Below are 18,449 nucleotides of genomic sequence, written 5' to 3'. Positions count from 1 at the left end.
TAATGCAGTAAAAAGAGACGTACAGAATGGTGTGGCTTATACCACTGGTCCCTTGTGGCTGATATGCAGTAGCGTTTACAGTCTGGAAAGATGAAGAGTGCTTGATTTTTTATAATTTAAATGCTATGTCTAAAAAAAAGGGGTTGAATCTGTTAAACAGTAATGCAATTAAACTGATGACCTAAGGATGAGACTAATGGTTTTAATTTTAAGTAAATATTTCAAGGCCAGGCTGGAAGGAGAAGGGTGCAGCGGAAGGTGTCCGTGCCATGGCAGGGGGATGGAAGGACACGAGCTGTGAGGTCCCTGCCACCCCGCGGGACACAGCCCGGGCAGACGGGGCCCGGCTTCACGAGGGGCTGCCCAGGGACAGCTCGGACCAAGCAAACCCCCACCAAACACCCACACACACCCAGCGGCGCAGCACGGGCAGCGGCCGCTCCACGTGTGCGCCGCCACAAGACTCCTTCCCCCCCAGCCCGGCTCGGCTCAGCCCGGCCACGCTCCGGGAGAGCCCGAGGCGAGCCCGGCCGCTTGCCCCGCTGACCTCCACTGTGTTGACCGGGGCCGCCGCCTGCTCCGGGGTGAGCGCACCGAGCCCCAGCGCCTCCATGGCCACCCGCGCGCCGCGGCGCTGCGGCGCAGCGCGTCCCCCGCGCGCCGGCGCCGCCCCGAAGGTTCCGGCCCCGCGCTGCCCGGGCACCTCCGAGCGCTGAGCGCGCCCAGCCCCCGGCAGCCGCTGCTCCCTCTGCCCGCGGCCCGCCCCTCACAGTGCCCGGCAGCCGCTCCTCCCTCTGCCCGCGGCCCGCCCCTCAGCCCCCGGCAGCCGCTCCTCCCTCTGCCCGCGGCCCGCCCCTCACAGTGCCCGGCAGCCGCTGCTCCCTCTGCCCGCGGCCCGCCCCTCACAGCCCCCGGCAGCCGCTCCTCCCTCTGCCCGCGGCCCGCCCCTCACGGTGCCCGGCAGCCGCTGCTCCCTCTGCCCGCGGCCCGCCCCTCACGGTGCCCGGCAGCCGCTCCTCCCTCTGCCCGCGGCCCGCCCCTCACGGTGCCCGGCAGCCGCTGCTCCCTCTGCCCGCGGCCCGCCCCTCACGGTGCCCGGCAGCCGCTCCTCCCTCTGCCCGCGGCCCGCCCCTCACGGTGCCCCGCGGCCCGCCCCGCTGGGCCACTGCAGAGCTGGCAGCGCCCCGAGGTCTGCCCTGAATCCCCGCCGGAAGGCGGCGGGGACATGGAGCAGTCGGGCTTTAAATGGCTTTCCTGTATTTTTTCGCATGTAAAGCAACGCGGGGAAACAGCTTTTAGCGTTGTTGTTATTATTGACTGCTGTAGCTGAATCACCTACAAACCTGCTCGTTCTCTTGTACAAGGCTCGGTGCTTAGAGACACCAAAATCGCAGTCAAATGGGGGGCTACTCATCTGCCCCAGTTCAAGATGAAACAAGAAGCACTAGTGATCTCTGCACATTCCTGTGGCAGTAAGGTTTTGAGCTACATATATATATATAAATATAATAATTGGCAAGATCTAAAAGCAGAGTGTGAAATCAGTGCATACAGACATCTATCTGCTGTGGCTCGGGTTCCTCATGAGTAACACTGACAGGGTTGGGTCTGAGCTCCACCCATCCTGGACACTAAGGCCCCTACCCTGAAGAGGAGTAACATTTCAGACTCCTTCCATTTGGTCTCCTGCCTAAAGGAACAGTCAGTGGAGAATTTGTTTCATACGTGGCAATCCATGGTTAATCCATGGAAAGCCTCTGTCGGGCACAGGGAGAAGCTTGGAGAAGTTCTCAGAGAAGCCAGCCCTGCAGTCCACTGCTCCTCCAACTCTGCCATGCAAACCCAATACTTCCTTCATCCAAGTTGTCAGATTTAAGCAGACAACTGTCTTCAATATTATTTGTACAGCTGGGTTAAACTCAGTGCTCTGCCAAAGGAGCTGCTTCTGAGAAGTAACAGAAAAACAGTCACAACAGAATAGTGAAGTCATTTATCTTTGGCATTCAACAATTTGTTGCATTTAATAATGTTCGTATAAATGACTTTTCACCACTGCTAGTATCACAAACAAAATTTAATGCATACAAATCCTCAAAACTTATTTTTTAATAAAGCTGCTACAGAATGGCATCTTGTTTCACAAGGACAACTTCTGAGTAGAGGCAAGTGCATTTCAGCCACAGTAGCATAAACAGCATGCAACACGTGACATTAAACAGATGCAATGTCCCTGTTGGAAACATTAAATTAAAACACATTAAACAATCACTTGAAACACAGGCCATGCTATAAAATGCCCTTTGCAAGTCACTTTAATCACCAAACCCCTCCAAAAAATGCTATGTTTTGAGTATTTACTGGTAAAAACTATTATGACAGTTTTCCCAGCTCATTAAAGAGCTAAACTTTGTGTTTATTTGTACAATAGAATGGATATAAAACACTATAATTAAAAGTTCATAATCATATTAACACCTTCAAATGTTCATAAAATCCTCCTTTGGCTGAAGTTCAAAATCATGTAGGTAACTTCTAATATTGTAGCAAATCACTAAGATTCATTCCCTCTTCCTGCTTTTGAAATGCATTCTTCTCTTAATTATTTTGAATTGCCTACCAAAATTTCATATTTATCTGAGCAAGCCTGGCTTACCTAGTGGCACAGTTATGATAGTCTAAGAGTTCCTTTTTTCTAGGTTTTCCAGGAAACAGTTCCCTTTAAAATATGTATTCATGTTTATTTTGTGCAATATTTTCACAAGGGGTAGAACAGAAGTGCACTAGAGAACTTTCTCTAAAAAGGCATTTTGAAGAAAGTTTTCCTTAACATTTACTTGTGACCAAAGTCCTTGGACACTGAAGAACTGAATAGAAGTAATTTCCTTTGCTAGAAATGGACTACAAAACCACAGTGCTAATAATGCCCAGGATTTTTTAGACCTTTATAATAGACACTGTAATGTACATAAACAATTTGTGTGACACATTACACTTTTACAGGTTATTTTTGTCTCTTCATAAAAATAGATTGTAATATAAAACATTAAAAACAAGCTCTAACTTGTACCACACTGAGGTTTTCTATATATGACATCTTAAAATGAGTATTATATGGTAATATAGTAAAATATCATTTTCAAGTAAATTATTCAATTTCATAGACAAGAACATGTCTATAATATGAATTCCAGCACTATCTGATAATCCCAGTAATCTGAAAGATGCAAGATAAAGTCTGTGTAAACTTAAAGAAGTTCCCTTCCACCTTTCTCCATTTCAATTCTATTCGTTTTCTGTATGCAAGATTCCCAATGCCTTAAGTGGGCACTAAGTATTGGGGCCCAGTCCAAAGGAATTGGAGGGAAACAGGAGCATTTCTCACACACTCCATAAAAAAGTGAATCTAATAATATTTTCAAAAATGACTCATTACTCAACTTCTTGCTTTCAGGCCTAAGAGTATCTTGTGAAAAATTTACATTCTATTGGATAAGGGCATGAAAGGGGCAGCTCTTCTGTGGTACACTGTAAGGTCAGGGTTAAGTGCTTTTGGGGATAAAGGTTAGGAAGACCTAACTTAAAAATACTGAACACCCATCTATTAAGATCAATGATCAATACATACACATATTAAAGATCTGTATGACCTCCACTGAATAAACAAGATGCTTATAAACACTTTATATACAGAAATTTACTCCACCCCCCCACCATCATGTTTCTCAGGTGTTTATCATTAATACCAATTAGAGTTGAGAAGTTCTGAATTATTCCTACTTGAAGTGGTGAATGCTGCTTCTGTAACTGCAATCCTGCAAACAGCTTGTAACACTGGCTTTCCTTAATGTAACAGAGGCAAAATTCTGGGTCCAGTAATTGCAGGAGGACCTCAACTTTGCCTAGTATGAACCTAGGATTGGTTACTAAAGCAGTTATGCTATACTGTCTTCTTCAAAGTATTCTCAGAAACATAATTGATGTCCGAGATGTTACTCTACAAAAATACAATGTAAGCATAGTACATTTTATCTACAGTTGTTTTGTAATTTCCTAATATGCATTGCTATATGTAAATATATTTGAGTTGAAAAATAACATTGTTTTGATGGTGGCAAAAAATCAAGTACATTGCCAGATCTTTCCTACTGCAAGTCATAATAAATGCTTGCTATGGAAATTAATAATTCACTGGCTATTACAAGTGACAATCCATTAAACAAACAATTTTCTATTAAAATATATATATGACCTTGACATTAATTTCTTTACAGTGAATTTCAGAAACTATCTGTATACATTTTACAAGACCTTTCCCCATCAACAGTCACTGGAGTAGGCTGTTCTTAGAGATCTGTGACCTCCCCACTGTCTTGGAAGATTAAAAAAAGGGTACATTTTTTAATTGCTAGATGTTTTGGCTTCTGTCTTCTCCATTGCTGCCTCAGGAAAAAGCAGTTTTCTAAGTATGTTTGCATAGAATGGTCCATACACTTTTTTATTGAAGTTTACAATGCTTGCATACTGAGATCCCAGAAACTCTATCTCTGTCTGAATCACAGAAAGGCCTCCTGGCATAGTAGGCATACACTTCTGAAAACTTGGAAGAGCAAGCAAGCTTCTCATGAAGAGCTGGATTCGTTTGTCTGAAATGGAATATAAAGTATGCTCAGAACAAATGTCACTTTGTAAGTACCCTGCACATCAGCACAGCAAAAAATCCAACAATGTAATGAACAACTCTTTCCCAAGATTGTTTTGGGGTGGGAAACAATACTGTAAGCTTAAGTTTAGCTACTGCAAGGTGGACACAGCATAAACCTACTGCAACAAGTTACATTAATTAATATGAAGTAGACTCAAAGGAAGGAAAAAAACTCAGAAGGTTTAAACCCAGAATGGATAGAAAGAAGACTAAACAATACTCATTTTATCTAAATTCTTCTCCAAAATACTAGGCTGCCAAGGCGTGTCTCTACATGCACTTATACAATTATTTCTTGATGTGACTAACCACACTCTGCAGCATACCAAGAACACCATCTCTAAGTAAACACCACAACCTTACTCTTAGTTGAGCCAGTGTTCTACTGCAGTAGGAAAATAGTTTTAGAAAATAATTAGACAGCTGATTAAGCTTGCTGGGAATAAGTTTATAAACAGATACATAGAATATGACAATTAAGTAGTATCTTACTAACCAATCAAGGAACAGACAGGATTATTCTTCTCAACAACATGAGCAATTTGACCCATTAAATTACTCTGCATTTCTTCACTAAGAGTGGGAAGACCTCTTTCACTTAGAGACTTGTTCACTATGCTGCAAATCTGGACACCAATAGCATTCAGAGCCTCCTTCAAGTCAAAACTTCTGGAAGAAACAGAAAAGCATGAAATTATGCAGTTTCTGTAGCATAGGTTGTAAAGTGCCCCCACTTGTCTCCTTTCCCTTTTATTTTCAACCTGGTCTCTGCAATGAGAATTTTGAAATGTTTTCATCTTTTACTGCAGATTTATGTAAATCTACATATACAGGAAAATTTCTGTGTGGAACATGAAATAAGGACCTAGTTGTGATTCAAATGGGAAAAGTAATTTCCAGTGTGCAGCAGTGACCCCAGTTCACTTTATCCTTGTGCCTAGGTGTTTTTCTGGGCCACGTGCATAGAATTTCATGAGGAAAAAACAGTGAAAAACTTTTAAAAGACAGTCGCATACATCCGACTTGCCTGTCATACAAGCAGGCAAAGAAATAGGCAGCCAAGTAACTTGAACTACCTACAACAAGTTTGAAGCAACTCCCAAGAGGAGTTAGTGAATGTATTGAATGCCACAGTCTCTCCAGTATTAGGAATGTATGAATGAACTTTACTACTAGGTTCAAAAATCTGTACATTAACATCAAGACTAAAATTTCATTAAAATTTACCTTTGAAAACATGTGTCTAACATATAGCAGCCTTGTATCATAAAGAGAATATATGACTGATTAACATTTCTATTAATAACAAGCACTAGCTATGATACTAGAATTGTTTCCAATTATTTACTGTCAAAAAAAAGAGTTAAAAAAAGGAAGCAAAAAAAAGGTCTTACTTCTTATTCATGCCTTCAAGAAGAGGAAAGGAGATCCTTTTCAGCTGGTCAGCAAAATCAGGCACATCTACAGTTGCTGCACCCACCATGTTATTTGTTATGAGAGAAACACAAGCTATGACTTTTAATTGATTGAGCTTTTCTCTCAGTTCCTGAAGACGAGCTTCATCTGTTATTAGAGTCTAGAATTGAAACAATAATACTAATTTAGCAATAAGGAGGGAGAGAGAGGAAAAGGACAGATTGAGGATGTAGTCATGAAGCACTACTATTTTTAATCACAAATACACAAACCCAGAGGAGACAGCAACTGAAATACCCTAAACATGCAGTATAGTATGAAGTGGCATTATGTACAAGTACAAGAAGTAAATCCGACATGGGAAGAATAGTAATGAGGAAACTGAGGACATTGCACCTTATTGTTCATCACTCCTAACAAATCTGCAACCAACAATTCAGCCCACAACATGGACTGCTCAGAGGATCCAGAGGACATTGTAATGACCAAGTTACAGCTAGAACAGTCTTCTGGATTTGGGTGTCTTTTGAAAAAATGCCAAGATTTGTAACTGATGGATAATAGCGAACAACTGTGCTTGACAACCACCAATTCAACCACCTGAGCAGGTTCTGCAAGTGATACACAACCCACTCCAGGCAAAAAGCCAGCTGATCATAACAAGAACATAAGTAATCCCCACAGCAAGATGTAGCTGGAGTTAATTTCAGGTTACAAAGAGTTCATCCTGAGCAGTACAGGGGCATTAACATCCAAGTGCAGTTGGTAGCAATTTCATAATATGGCAAGCTCAATCTACCAGAGGACATCTACATGTAGTTCTTACTCAAAACTGCTCACAGAAAGATAAGAAAGTCCACTGTCTGAGAACACCAAAAGCATCCCCACGTATTTAACAAATTCTCTGCCAAGCCATCCTACATGTAGCTAAGGCCCTCCCTGGAAAAGCAAATTTTAGCCCTGACTGGTGGCAAATTTCACACTTGCTTTATGGAAAGTTTCAGAGGTCAGTAATCAGGGAGGGAAAAACTAAACACTGAGTCTTGAAGCAATAGTTTACACTGAAAGGGAAAATACCTACTTTAGAGGCCTCAAGTTTTTATTGATTCTGTTCTAAAGAGCGATATCACCAGTTCCTGCTGCTGTTAAGAAAACAGGGTGGTAACAGTCAGTTCTTTTAAGGATACAGAGAGCCAAGTACTATCAATACAAGTGCAGCCTTTGACCACAGACAAGACTGCTCTTAGGGTGGAGCTGGTGAGCTATGATTGGAAAGAGGGAGAACAACCTCTGCCTTGTTCTTTTCTGGTTGTTGATTTGCTAATCTCAAATTTCAGAACCTCGACTAGAATATAATCTCCAAATTTCAAATTTAGTATTCAGAAATTTAGGGAGTGAAAAAGAGTATTCGCTTACTGTCATCAGTAGCAGGATTATTGTATCATACCAATGATTTCATATAGCTGGCAATCTGAAGACACCAAATACATTTCTTACCTCTGGAATTGTTTTGCAATAATCCCACTGTAACAGTTTCAAGTAGCCATTGTTTAGCACCAGTGTAGGACTAATAATTGGTTTTGAATTACTATCAGCACCAGGGGATGATGAAGACTCATCAGAAAGAGATGACAATTCATCTTCTATGGATTCCTTTATCCATTCTGTTGTGAGATTGAGGGCACCTAAGCATTGCAAATAGCACAGATTTACTGCATGCCTTCATCGAAATAAGCACTATCTTGAGAAAAAAAAATATTTGTATACATAAGAGAATTCAACTTCTGAAAACAAACATAGTGGACAGCTGAGTCTTCACAAATGGTAATTCTCTCACTTTCTTTCATTGATCACCTTTAAATTCTACCTGGTTTGTACAAACCCAGCCACAAATTGTTAAGACTTCAGACAAGATTTTTAGGTAATAGAAGTCTCAAAGTTTAAGCTCCCAGAGGATTGTGTTTCTTTTTTGGAGAGACCACTTATCAGATAGAGTGTAAGACTGAAAAGCAGAGGTGAAGGAAGATTAAAACATTTGATTTTTTTCTGGTAGAGTTTTTCTCAGGCTGCATAAGTGAACACTGCAGGCCCTACCAGTGGCTCAGCTCCCATTTCAGAAGTCCCTGCTCCAGATGTCAGTATGCTTACTTATTCTTTTTGAGGATGTATTTCTGAACACTGTTTAACCAAATCACACAAAAATTGTAATAGTGGATCAAGTTGACTTTGTATCATCTAAGAAATTTTGTTCAGAGCCTGCCTTTTGTTTATTAAAAAACTGATCTTACCCCTTCCAGCTTTCAGGCACACTAACTGGTTTTACATGTTCACTTCCCACTAACAACAGAACAGTTGCACATAAAAAAATATAAGTCTCATCATATGTAGGGCTTCTGCATCCAGACAGCAAGAGTCACCACTTGTTTGTTTTTCAGACATTAACCAATTTGGCAAGTCTAAGTTTGTCTGAAAGCGCCCCAGATTACAGACAGACAAACTTGGCAGCAAGTCAAGCAATCATCCAATGATAGTTTGCTAGTCAAAAAAATTTCCCATTACTTACATACAGACAAGAAATTGAAGTTTTCCTCTAAGTTAACTGCAACTTTTAGAGTTTTCACACCATGTATTTAAACAGTTTTATTTTCAAAGTAAAGTTTCAATTAAATATAGCATGGTACATACTTGGTGTTTCTTCAAGAATTTCCTGGAATTTTGTTCTTTCATAATCCACCAAGTTATGCCAGAGGTACGGTCTAAGGCTTTTAATTGTGTAATTTGCCATATCCACTTTCATCAGGTCCAAAACATGGAATATTTGTCTGAAAAGAGGAATTTAAGATTTCACAGTTTAATTTAATCTATTGATTTTCACCAGCACACATGAAGCACGTGGACATTATCACTTTAATTTGAATTTTGGAGAAGTTGGCATTTCAGAGCAAAAGATATGTTACCTATCATCTGAAATTCTTGAAGGAGTAGCATATATAAGGCTTGGCCTAAGTTAAAAAGAACAGTACTAATGTAGCATCACTAAATGCTACAGCCCTGTAACTAAGTTTTTAAAAAAACTACATGAATTGGTATATTTCAACCTAAATTAACAAATTTTAGCTTTTTGGTCACTAATTGCATTAAGCGAAACAATCATTCTGACCAAATTGTTTTGATCCCCATATATATATACAGTAGAACAACTACCATTTAGTCTTAATATTTCAGCATACCTCAGGAGCATCGTTTTCTGCCCTGTATGCAAATGTTTTACTCAAGTTCAAGTAATAAGATCTTAACTAAAGAGCTTTTAAATCCACAGTCTGGCCTTCTAGAAGAAGCATGCAATTAACACTTCCAGAAGAAACAGTACAAGTGTGCTGCTTACATTCTGTAAGAATGAACAAGACAGAAAAAAAGAGTTTCTGAAACAAGATTACTGCAAGAGTTGTTGGCTTAGCTATTCCAAGCCACCTGGTTTTATCTAGGTATCCTACTCATTTTATTACAAAGTGAGATACACAATCTGATCAGTGTGTCAGAGGTCTTCCCCTTTAATGCTTCAGGAAGTTCTCCTATAGTTTGAGAACAGGTGTTATGCAAACTGACACAATTTTAGACTTCCTTTACCCAGCCCCCCTGTCTTCCACCGTCTACTACCCTTTCAGAGAGAAGTTTTCTTCTCCAAAAACTACACTTAAATACCAACCTCAGTAACTCTACAATATTGTCAGTTGCTTTTAACTGTTTTATGTCGTTGTCTCTTATTGGAGCACATAACTTTCCCATAGTGTTGATGATATATTTAGCTAGCCCAGGAATATCAACAGCATTGTGTTCTGCCTGTTGTCTTATAAGATCCGTATCTAGAACTTCACAAATTTGATTGTGCATCCTGTTTGCTCCAGGAGTCAGGAATGAAAGAAGAATCTAAATTAGAAGGGGGGGGAAAAAGAAAAAGCTTATCAATAAAAACCAAACCACTTAGTAAGCACACTTGAGTGAAATTTTAATATTCATGTCAGGTGTATAGAGCTGACAGATTATAACCAGACATTTTAAGACTGAACATCAAAGGTTATGGGGAAAAAAGGACTGTTTGGGAAAACAAACAAACAAACAAAAAACCAGTACAGTTCTGCAAAAATGCTCAAAATAATAAAACAAAAAGCAAGTCATCAAGTAGACCCATTCAAAAGCTGGGAGGCTACCCTGTAAAACAAACATTTACTAACTTAAAGTTCTGAAAGACTTAGTATTGTGCCAGGATTGAAGGTTTGTATGCTCACCTGTGTGATAAACAATGAAGTCTAAGTGGGCAGGTGCAATCATGTTTATATTGTTGTTCATGCCCTAAGCTCTCAGTATGACTCTGGAAACAGGCTAGTAGAGATGTGAAGCTTTAGGAACACAGAACTTTCAGCTGGTCACTGTGCAGTGAAAGTTGAGTGAATATGCCACTGTTTATTTGTGGCCATATTCCTGGTTAATGTAAATATATTACAAGCAGACATCTATTTTCTGTTCTGAATAAAATCATGGCTTCATATTATAAAAAGAAAACTAGAAGGTGTTGGCTCAGCTAAGTTAAGCAGACCCTTCAATGAACTAAGGGACTCCTAAAGCTAAGATGACAAAACAATACAGAGAAGGAAGAACATTACCTCTTTAATTTCCTCAAAGAGCTTGATAGCATGTTCATATTCTGGAGGATCTTCATTCAGTTCCGATTCCAAATGATCCCAAAATGCCTTGTGTACAATTTGTTTCACTGTGCCTGCAAAGCTGTGGAGTAAGGCCATTAGATAGGGGAAAAACTCCCAACTAGCTTTCATCTTGTAAGTGTTTCAGATGGGACTGATCACTTGTTGGGAAACACACCTCCCACACCTCCCCAGATACTATGCCCTGCAACCACATCTTTCTTGGGTGGGATCATCAGCTCCCAAAACACAGTCTAGACTGCTCCATTCATTTCTCCTCTTTGCAACACCAGCACTGCTTTTTGCAAAGTTCAAACTCTTACCTGTTTTGTGGGTAGTCTTCATGTTTTATGCAAAAATTTGCATTTACAGCAATTTCATGAGCTAGAGTCCAGTTTGACAGATTTCTTGTAGCTGCCATCAGTTCATCAAATGTGATAACCTTGGGAGGGCTTGCTGCTGGAACAAACAGATCAATTCAAGCCAAATATCTATAGCTGATAAGTGCAATTGAATATACTAAAACCTAGAAATTTTACTGCTTGCTAATTGGACTCCAGTACTCTGAAGAAGAAACCCAAAATTACCAAGTATTTGTATCTTCCAAAAACACTAACTCAGGAAACTCCCTGCTTATCAGGGGTGTGTGTTTTTGTGGGGAAATACCACACAAGCCTCAAAACATTTTGGGGAGCATTTTCATATTTCCACATGTGAACTAAGATATCTTTTTTCCATTTAAACTGGGATCTTGCATTCCACAGATTTCCTACTAACTGCTCTGTCAAAGCCACCCAGCCAAAAGCATGGGCAGTAAGAGATACCAGATGTCCACTAGAATTCCAAGCACATGGTGGTTATATTGCCTGTTGAAAAGGTTCTGAAGTTACTGACTTGCAAACTCTCCCACTCAAGATCAGAAGATCTTTCATCTGCTGTGGAACGTAAGTTATACTAATTTTTTAGGAGTTAGCAGCAATGACAAAAACTCTACACTGGAAAACAAGAGCAAATTCCCAAAGTTTCTAAATCCTCAAATTCTATAATTTAATTTAGCATTTGGAAGACTGGTAACAAAGAAAGACAAAGAGCCAGCTGCCATCTGCAGCTCCACTAACTAGCTTGTTTTAATGTAAGACTTCATTTACATGGATGTAAGAAGTAAGCATAGTCTGCAAATGCTTACAGACACACACAAACTACATTTTAACCAGGGTTTTACTTACCATTACTCAAATTATCTTCCTTGTGCAAATATGTGTCTTCTGTTGGTACTACAAATCTCTAAGTTACAGAACTAATTTTTAAGTGCAGGGATCAAACAGAAGAAACCCACCCTTTGCACAAAGGCATATCTGGTTGAGTGGGAGGCTGCCACCAATGTCAAGGTTAGGAAGACCATGGTGACACACTTTTCTTACAGTTTCTGAAGGGAAGGAGTGCACAGTGAAATCCCCATGGATAAAGCTGGTGCTGGTGTTCCACACACAGGAGATGCACTGCTTCACAGCAGAGAGAAAGCCATGCCTCTCTGTTAATACTCTTAAATAGATTCAGAATCACAGATTCTACCCAGGACAGCAAAGAGAAGCAAGGTAAGTTAGCCTTATTGGTCCATGCACAGTGCAGGTAAGGCTGAAATAGGCTTACACGCTGGGGAGCTGGGTTTACTTGAAGAATCACTGTTAAAGCTCTGCCTGGAATATTCCGAGTCGCTGGAAGAAGCTGTGCTTTCCGAGAGCCGTGAAGAATCTGAGTCACTGTTCTGCTCATCATTGAGAGGCATTCTGATTCCCTTTACCTGGTTTACACAGTAAACAAGACCTGGAAAGACAAACACAATTCCCATAAAACCAGCACTTACTGCTGTTTGTTTCTCAAAAGTCAGCTACTGATCATTATATTGTGGATGAAGATCAAGTAGTTGCCTTTCCTAAACAGGAAAAGCAAAGGAAAGGATATCGTTATCAACGAACTATACCTGTCCCGTAAGAAAGCTTTGTATCTTCAGCTGTTTCATACCTTAATGATTATGTTGGAGACAGTCCCTAACTTGGTTATATTTTAAAAAATTAAAGACTATCCACAAGAACCACTGAAGCTGCTTGTTCAAGACTTTTGGTAGTTTTCAACGTCTGTGAAGGCATTTCATGATGTCACAATCCCCCACCTGATCTCACAAAGAAGTGATGTGGGGCAATGAGTTTCCTTCCACAAACAGGCTGCACCGAGTGTAACAACTGTGAAGCAAACACAGAAGTTGCAGGGGGAGAACATTCAGAGTTTTACATTTCTGACAGGGTGTAGCTGAAAGTCTGGCTTGCTGCTTTAGGTGGGTCTGTGCTCAGTATCAGATCAACAATGGCACAGACCCAAAAACCACTCCTCCTAGGGATGAGGGTGGATAACTTTTCTGTTTTAAGTCAAATGGCAACTCTGAGCCGTCAACATTCTATTCAGCAGAGACAACAACCTCCACTGAGAAGTGTGGTGCTTCATAGTGTTCCCAGGCAGATAATCTGCAATTGCAGAAAACGTGGACAGCTGCACATTGTGATGCAGATGATTAACAACTGCATGACAGGAAGTGAAAAATATGTTCATAATAATATTAAAATGTGAACCTGGAAGTCAGCTGTAATTACTACCAAAGGAATTTGGCCCAGATACCAAAAGTAGCTGTCCATCTCTGATTATGGCTATGAAGCATTCTGTAGTGGACTTTATGAAGAGACATAGGCAGCAATGGTTTCCATCAGCAAATTTAATTAATATGTAACTTCATTTATTATTAAATCACATCAACTTCAGTAGGCAGGGAATACCACGCTTTACAACTGCTGAATTTATTCTGGCAATAAAAGGATGATCTTGGTCTGTACTTATGGGAAAAACATATTGTATGTTGATAGGGTCCAGGGATAGACAAAAGGTAGTGAAAATGAAGACTTCTTTATGCTGGCACCTGGTTACAGCTTAAGGCATTTGACTTTATGGGTACCAACTCATCCTGAATAGGCCTTTATAATTTGATGAGCTACTACACTGATGAGCACCCCCTGTTAATTGAGATGATTAACATTTCTTAAGTGTATGTTTACTCTTCCTCCTCTCCCAAGAAGAAAGAGGATGCATTTGATCACCTTATTTATGTCATACTTTACATTGGGTTTTTGTGTGAAAAGAGTTGGTCACATTAGCAAGAACACAGCTAACAGTTTATCACTATACTGGAGGAGCCAGTAAGAGACACTTGACTAGAACACAGAGGTCATGCATTCAGAACTTTCACCATTACCAGTGATCCTAAGCATCATAACTCTTATTAGAACAGCAATTTTTAAATTTTGAGCAAGCAAATATTTAAAACAGTATTGGCTAAACAAGACAGCGTTGTAAGAGAACCTAAAAAATGCAAAACGGAGATATTTTGGCTTGGAAATTCTATTGAAGTTACAATTAGAAATAGGTCACTAGCTAATGATAGAGAAGAAACAAACTATTTCTTCAACTAAAATCTGTGTTACAGATCCCAAAGTTAATGCTGATCAGAATCTAGTTGTGACAAACTAGTTGTAGAACATACTTGAGGTTCTTCATGTTGAACTGCTCACTTAAAATACAGTAACACTGTACAGAGCCTGCAAGGTTTTTATATTCTCCAACTAATTATTTTTAGTCAATATAAGAACCATTTATTTCCAGGCTTTAATCTTGTATAACATCCCTTTATTTCCATACAAATAACTAACCTCCAAAAGATTAATGTTGCAGGATGTGGTCCATCCAAATTTTGCAGTGTAGTGGCCCAAAGTCTTGCAAATCACTTGTCGAGTGTGAGCAATTCACGGTGTGTCTACTGCTTCTGTTCAGGTGTTAACAACATGGAAGAGGGTAAATGACCATTAAAATCCCAAATACGCTCACATATTTCCACATCATCATTTCACGAACTTCCTCTTACCTCTAGGTATGACAATGTTAATAAATATTCAGCTTTGAAAGGTTCTTCTGAGAGAAGCACTAAAAGCAGCCATGAAGGCAAGTCAGCACTGCCATTTTCCACCCCATCTTGATTTCCAAGAAGATCAAGTGGTTAAGGTAGAATTAGAAGTCTGTACAAATTAAGTCCTTAAGCACTAATCCCAGCAAACGATCAGTGCAAATAATCAGCTGCATTTCAAAGATGCACATGGCATTTTGATGTATCAAGACCATACCTGCTCCCACAATATATGCACACATACAGACAGCAGAGATGTCAGTAGAGTGCTTCAGAAGGCTTAAGTAAGTATTTAAACACTGCAACAGGAGGTGACACGCAAAAAACCACTGCAATCTTTTACCACAATAAATACATTTCCTAGTAGAATGCTTCAAGCACAATGGGAAGTAAGAATGGGTGTACTCTGAAGATTCAGAACATTATTGCTAAATTCTAAGTTTAAAAGATAAATACATCAAAATAAATGTACATGAATATACAAGCAGAACCTGCAGGGGCCACCTAAGACGCTTAAGCAAAAATAAGTCATTGAGCATATGAAAGGTAAGCACAAACCAAAAATGACATTTCTAATTAGTTACAATAGACAACTGAGTCACTTAGTCTTTGCTTTATAGCATACACTGGAAGAACTGATTTTCCTTACATTTTTGTAGATAGCACAGAAGTTCTCATTAATAACAAATGACCAAGTTAATTTAGAACTTTAAGTTTAAATTAGTATAATGGCCACAGAAAAATATTTTAAAAAGCTCTTCAGCCTTGCAAGATCTCTTTGTAACTCGCCATCTTGGATAAAGAATACCATCTTGTTTATTTTTTTTTAATGCTTATTAATTATTACATATTAGGCTGTTATTTTAATACATATATTAATATCCCAACTGTTCTATTAAAGAGTAAGCCTGAGGTTACAACCTGATTTACTCAGTTGCATTAAAGACCACTCACATTTACATTTATATTAGGTTGGACACCATCACAGTGGGCTTCATCACACTATTTGCTTTCTTTCAATCAGTACCATACTGTAGGGATTTTTAAGGATAAACTCTTTGGAAGACCAAGCTAAAAGTATCTTCTACGTGTACCAACCCAAAGATTCTAGCTAATGTAACAATGAAGAAATAAATTCGCACATTTCTGCTATTTAGACAGGTGAGGATTATTCTTTTTTAGTAAAAAGAAAATTAAAACATAACTGTAGATGCTTAAAGACATCTTGTCCTTAACTGGTTACTGCATTACCCAACTCGATTCTTCATTTAAAACTTATCAAGACTGCAAATCAGGTTAGTTTTAGAAGGCACAAACACACTTTTTATTTCTGTCGGTTCGCTTTGGAAATAATTTTACAAAGCATCTCGGGGGAGGAGGGAGGAAGAGTTTCACAGTTTGCTGGGTATTTTCTTCAGATACCATCTTCAAACACAGGTTTTCCACAGCCCTGCTTTGTTCAAAGGAAGTGTGCATGGACACAGAGACTTATGAGTGCTCTGTCCAGTTTTGCCACTATGAAGGTCTTAACTTTATTTATTCTGCTGGGTTCACATTCTTACTATCTTCAAGCTGGCACCGACTGAATCTCATTTGGTCTCGAGTTTCCCTTTCACTGACTCCACCTCTGTCAGCACTCACGACACGAGAACAGAAAAGAGCCTTTGTTAGGAGTTACTCGCATTTCCACCCGCTTCATTTTTCACAGCTTACAGCCGACATTTCTCCCCTTTAGCTTTCCAGTTCCACAACTCTCGGAACAGACACTTCTTTTCGTGAAGGCTTAAAAAAACTGTTTCGGCGAGAGTGAGATGCGGCCGAGGGGCCCGAGCGCTGCCCGGACAGGTCGGTGATGCACGGGGAGCCCGGGCCGGTCCTGCCCGCTGCCCTCCCCGCGGGGACAGCGACACCGAGGGGAGCCGGCGGCTCCTCCTCTTCCTCCATCTGTTTCGCTGCCTGTCTCCTCCCCCGGCCCCATGTTTTTAACACTTAGCAAAGGCAGGAGTTTGGCACCCGCCGACCAAAACAAACAGCGTTTCCAAGGAGGGGCCCGGGGGGAGGGAGTCCGGGGGAGAAGCAAGGAGGGAACACTCCGTGTCAGCCCCCGAGAAGGCGAGCCCGGGCACCCACGGCCCGGGGAGGGCTCGGGGTGCCCCAGCCCTGCCGGCCGGGGCTGCACGGGGGGACCCTGCGGCTGCGCCCGTCGGGGCGGGTCGTCCCGGCGGACACCAAGGGATGGGAAAGCCCAGGAAACGCGGGGCAAGGGGAGAACTACGGGCCCAGCGCAGGGACTGCGAAACCCACCTGCTGCAGCGGGTGCCCCACCGGGGCAGCAGGGCGACGGGCCAGTCCACCACCTCCCTGCCACCCACACCGCACAGGAGGGTGGCAGCCCCCGAGCCAGCGCTGTCCCGGACTCACCCCGCGACTCATCGCCCAGCGTGTCCGGACACCCCGCCGCGTGTCAGCTCCGCCGGCCGGCCGGAGCAGCCCTGCCCCGCTGTCCCCCGCCGGTCACTCACCGCTGCCCCTCGCCGTCCTGCCCCGCCGTCCCCCGCCGGTCACTCACCGCTGCCCCTCGCCGTCCTGCCCCGCCGTCCCCCGCCGGTCACTCACCGCTGCCGCTCGCCGGGGCCGCACGGGACCCCCCCTCCGATTTAAAGACCCAGCCCGGACTATTTAGTGTCTTCCTCGGGCACGTCCATCTCTGACGGCGGAAGGGGGGAGGCGCGTCATCTTTTCCTGCCTGCCATCGGCGAGTTATCCGAGGCGCTTGGGCCAGCCTCCACTTATGCCAGTAGAATCTGCCCGCATCTCCTCATTCTGCCTGCGACCGACACTAAGCGTGGAGAAATATGCGGCGACACGGCCAGATGCTCGGGCGGACTCCCCCGTGCTGGCAATGGGCTGTGCTGGCGCACGGGGGTAGGCCGGGGGCGGGCCGGGTGCTGTTTACGGAAGGGCCCCGTCCACCCGGGCCGGCTCCGCCCCCGGGCCGGCTCGGGGACGGGCACACCGACCCCGCACAGCCCGGCCTTGGGGGAAAGGGGCTGTGCCCCCCAGGGGATAGGGCAGCGCCTCAGGCTGTGCGTGCACGCCTTTAACAATGTTCTTGCCCTGGTTTCCTTACCCTATCGATGTGGGATAGCCAGGCGCCCCTCCACGCGCCATCTTGGCTCCCCAGTGCCCCCCGCCGCCGCAGCTTCAGGGGAGCCACTGGGCGCCGTGCTGAGGTTAGTCACCCGGCTCGCTGCGGTGTCCGGACGCCTGCTGAGCCCCCACTGAGGAACGCAGCTCGGGGCAGTGCAGCACTGTCATTAGAAATGCTTTGCTTATTGCTGTATTGACCTCACGCACTGGCAGCTTCACGCACCCACCGGGCCAGCAGTACCTGTCAGGGTCATCACCTCTTCCTGTCACAGGAGCTACGTGCCACCACTGCCTCACCCAGCAGGAAGCACGGAGGGCAAAACACCGGCAGTCACCTCTGAGGCAAGAGCTCACTAACGCCAGCCTTGCCCATCACGAAGACAGAGCTCCCCTTCCTGCAGATAACCTTTAGCAAACGTGGTGAACTACACAGAACGGATGTTGTATTCGGGTAGACCAAAGCCCACTGTAGGTCCCA

The 18,449-nt window shown here is 42.7% G+C and overlaps 2 protein-coding genes across 11 annotated transcripts in view; both read right to left on the bottom strand.

The window, feature by feature from the left end:
• Nucleotides 1-1,002, bottom strand: part of POLR3B (RNA polymerase III subunit B) — a 71,620-nt gene extending 70,618 nt beyond the window's left edge. The window contains exon 1 of one of the 3 annotated variants that reach the window (XM_077783375.1): nucleotides 953-1,002. Coding sequence is in view for 1 of the 3 variants with exons in the window: in XM_021535985.2 (XP_021391660.2) it covers nucleotides 548-613 (66 nt within the window). In the remaining 2 variants the exon portion in view is untranslated. Of the gene's footprint in view, nucleotides 1-23; nucleotides 51-547; nucleotides 651-952 lie in introns of those variants that run through there. The other 2 variants (XM_021535985.2, XM_021535973.3) reach the window with 2 other exon arrangements.
• A 987-nt stretch (nucleotides 1,003-1,989) lies between these two features.
• TCP11L2 (t-complex 11 like 2) lies at nucleotides 1,990-17,740 on the bottom strand. Of its 8 annotated transcripts, none has more exons than XM_021536007.2 (11): nucleotides 17,344-17,740; nucleotides 14,571-14,683; nucleotides 12,469-12,642; nucleotides 11,142-11,277; nucleotides 10,780-10,900; nucleotides 9,825-10,045; nucleotides 8,804-8,940; nucleotides 7,616-7,803; nucleotides 6,097-6,278; nucleotides 5,199-5,371; nucleotides 1,990-4,643 (listed from the first exon to the last, which is right to left on the bottom strand). In XM_021536007.2, exons 3-11 carry the CDS (start codon nucleotides 12,602-12,604, stop codon nucleotides 4,399-4,401), a joined length of 1,539 nt encoding a protein of 512 aa, XP_021391682.1. In that variant the 5' UTR covers nucleotides 12,605-12,642; nucleotides 14,571-14,683; nucleotides 17,344-17,740; the 3' UTR covers nucleotides 1,990-4,398. The 8 variants fall into 8 exon arrangements, with proteins under 8 accessions (XP_021391682.1, XP_021391690.1, XP_077639500.1 ...); XM_021536015.2 differs by having other exon boundaries at nucleotides 17,391-17,740; XM_077783374.1 differs by having other exon boundaries at nucleotides 17,438-17,740.
• Nucleotides 17,741-18,449: the final 709 nt, after the last annotated feature.

Source organism: Lonchura striata, chromosome 5, assembly GCF_046129695.1.
Source record: "Lonchura striata isolate bLonStr1 chromosome 5, bLonStr1.mat, whole genome shotgun sequence".
Classification (NCBI taxonomy): domain Eukaryota; kingdom Metazoa; phylum Chordata; class Aves; order Passeriformes; family Estrildidae; genus Lonchura; species Lonchura striata.
The sequence above is the reverse complement of the archived record's forward strand: the minus strand, read 5'-3'. Positions and strand labels throughout refer to the sequence as shown.

Bases quoted from the DNA above. Each gene is read 5' to 3' on its own strand.
- TCP11L2 (XM_021536007.2), bottom strand. From the start codon at position 12,604: ATGCCTCTCAATGATGAGCAGAACAGTGACTCAGATTCTTCACGGCTC. The intron at 10,046-10,779 runs GTAATGTTCTTC...CTTCTAATTTAG, and splicing joins TCTTTGAGGAAATTAAAGAG to ATTCTTCTTTCATTCCTGAC. The intron at 5,372-6,096 runs GTAAGACCTTTT...TGTTTCTTCCAG, and splicing joins CTTGAAGGCATGAATAAGAA to AAGTTTTGACTTGAAGGAGG.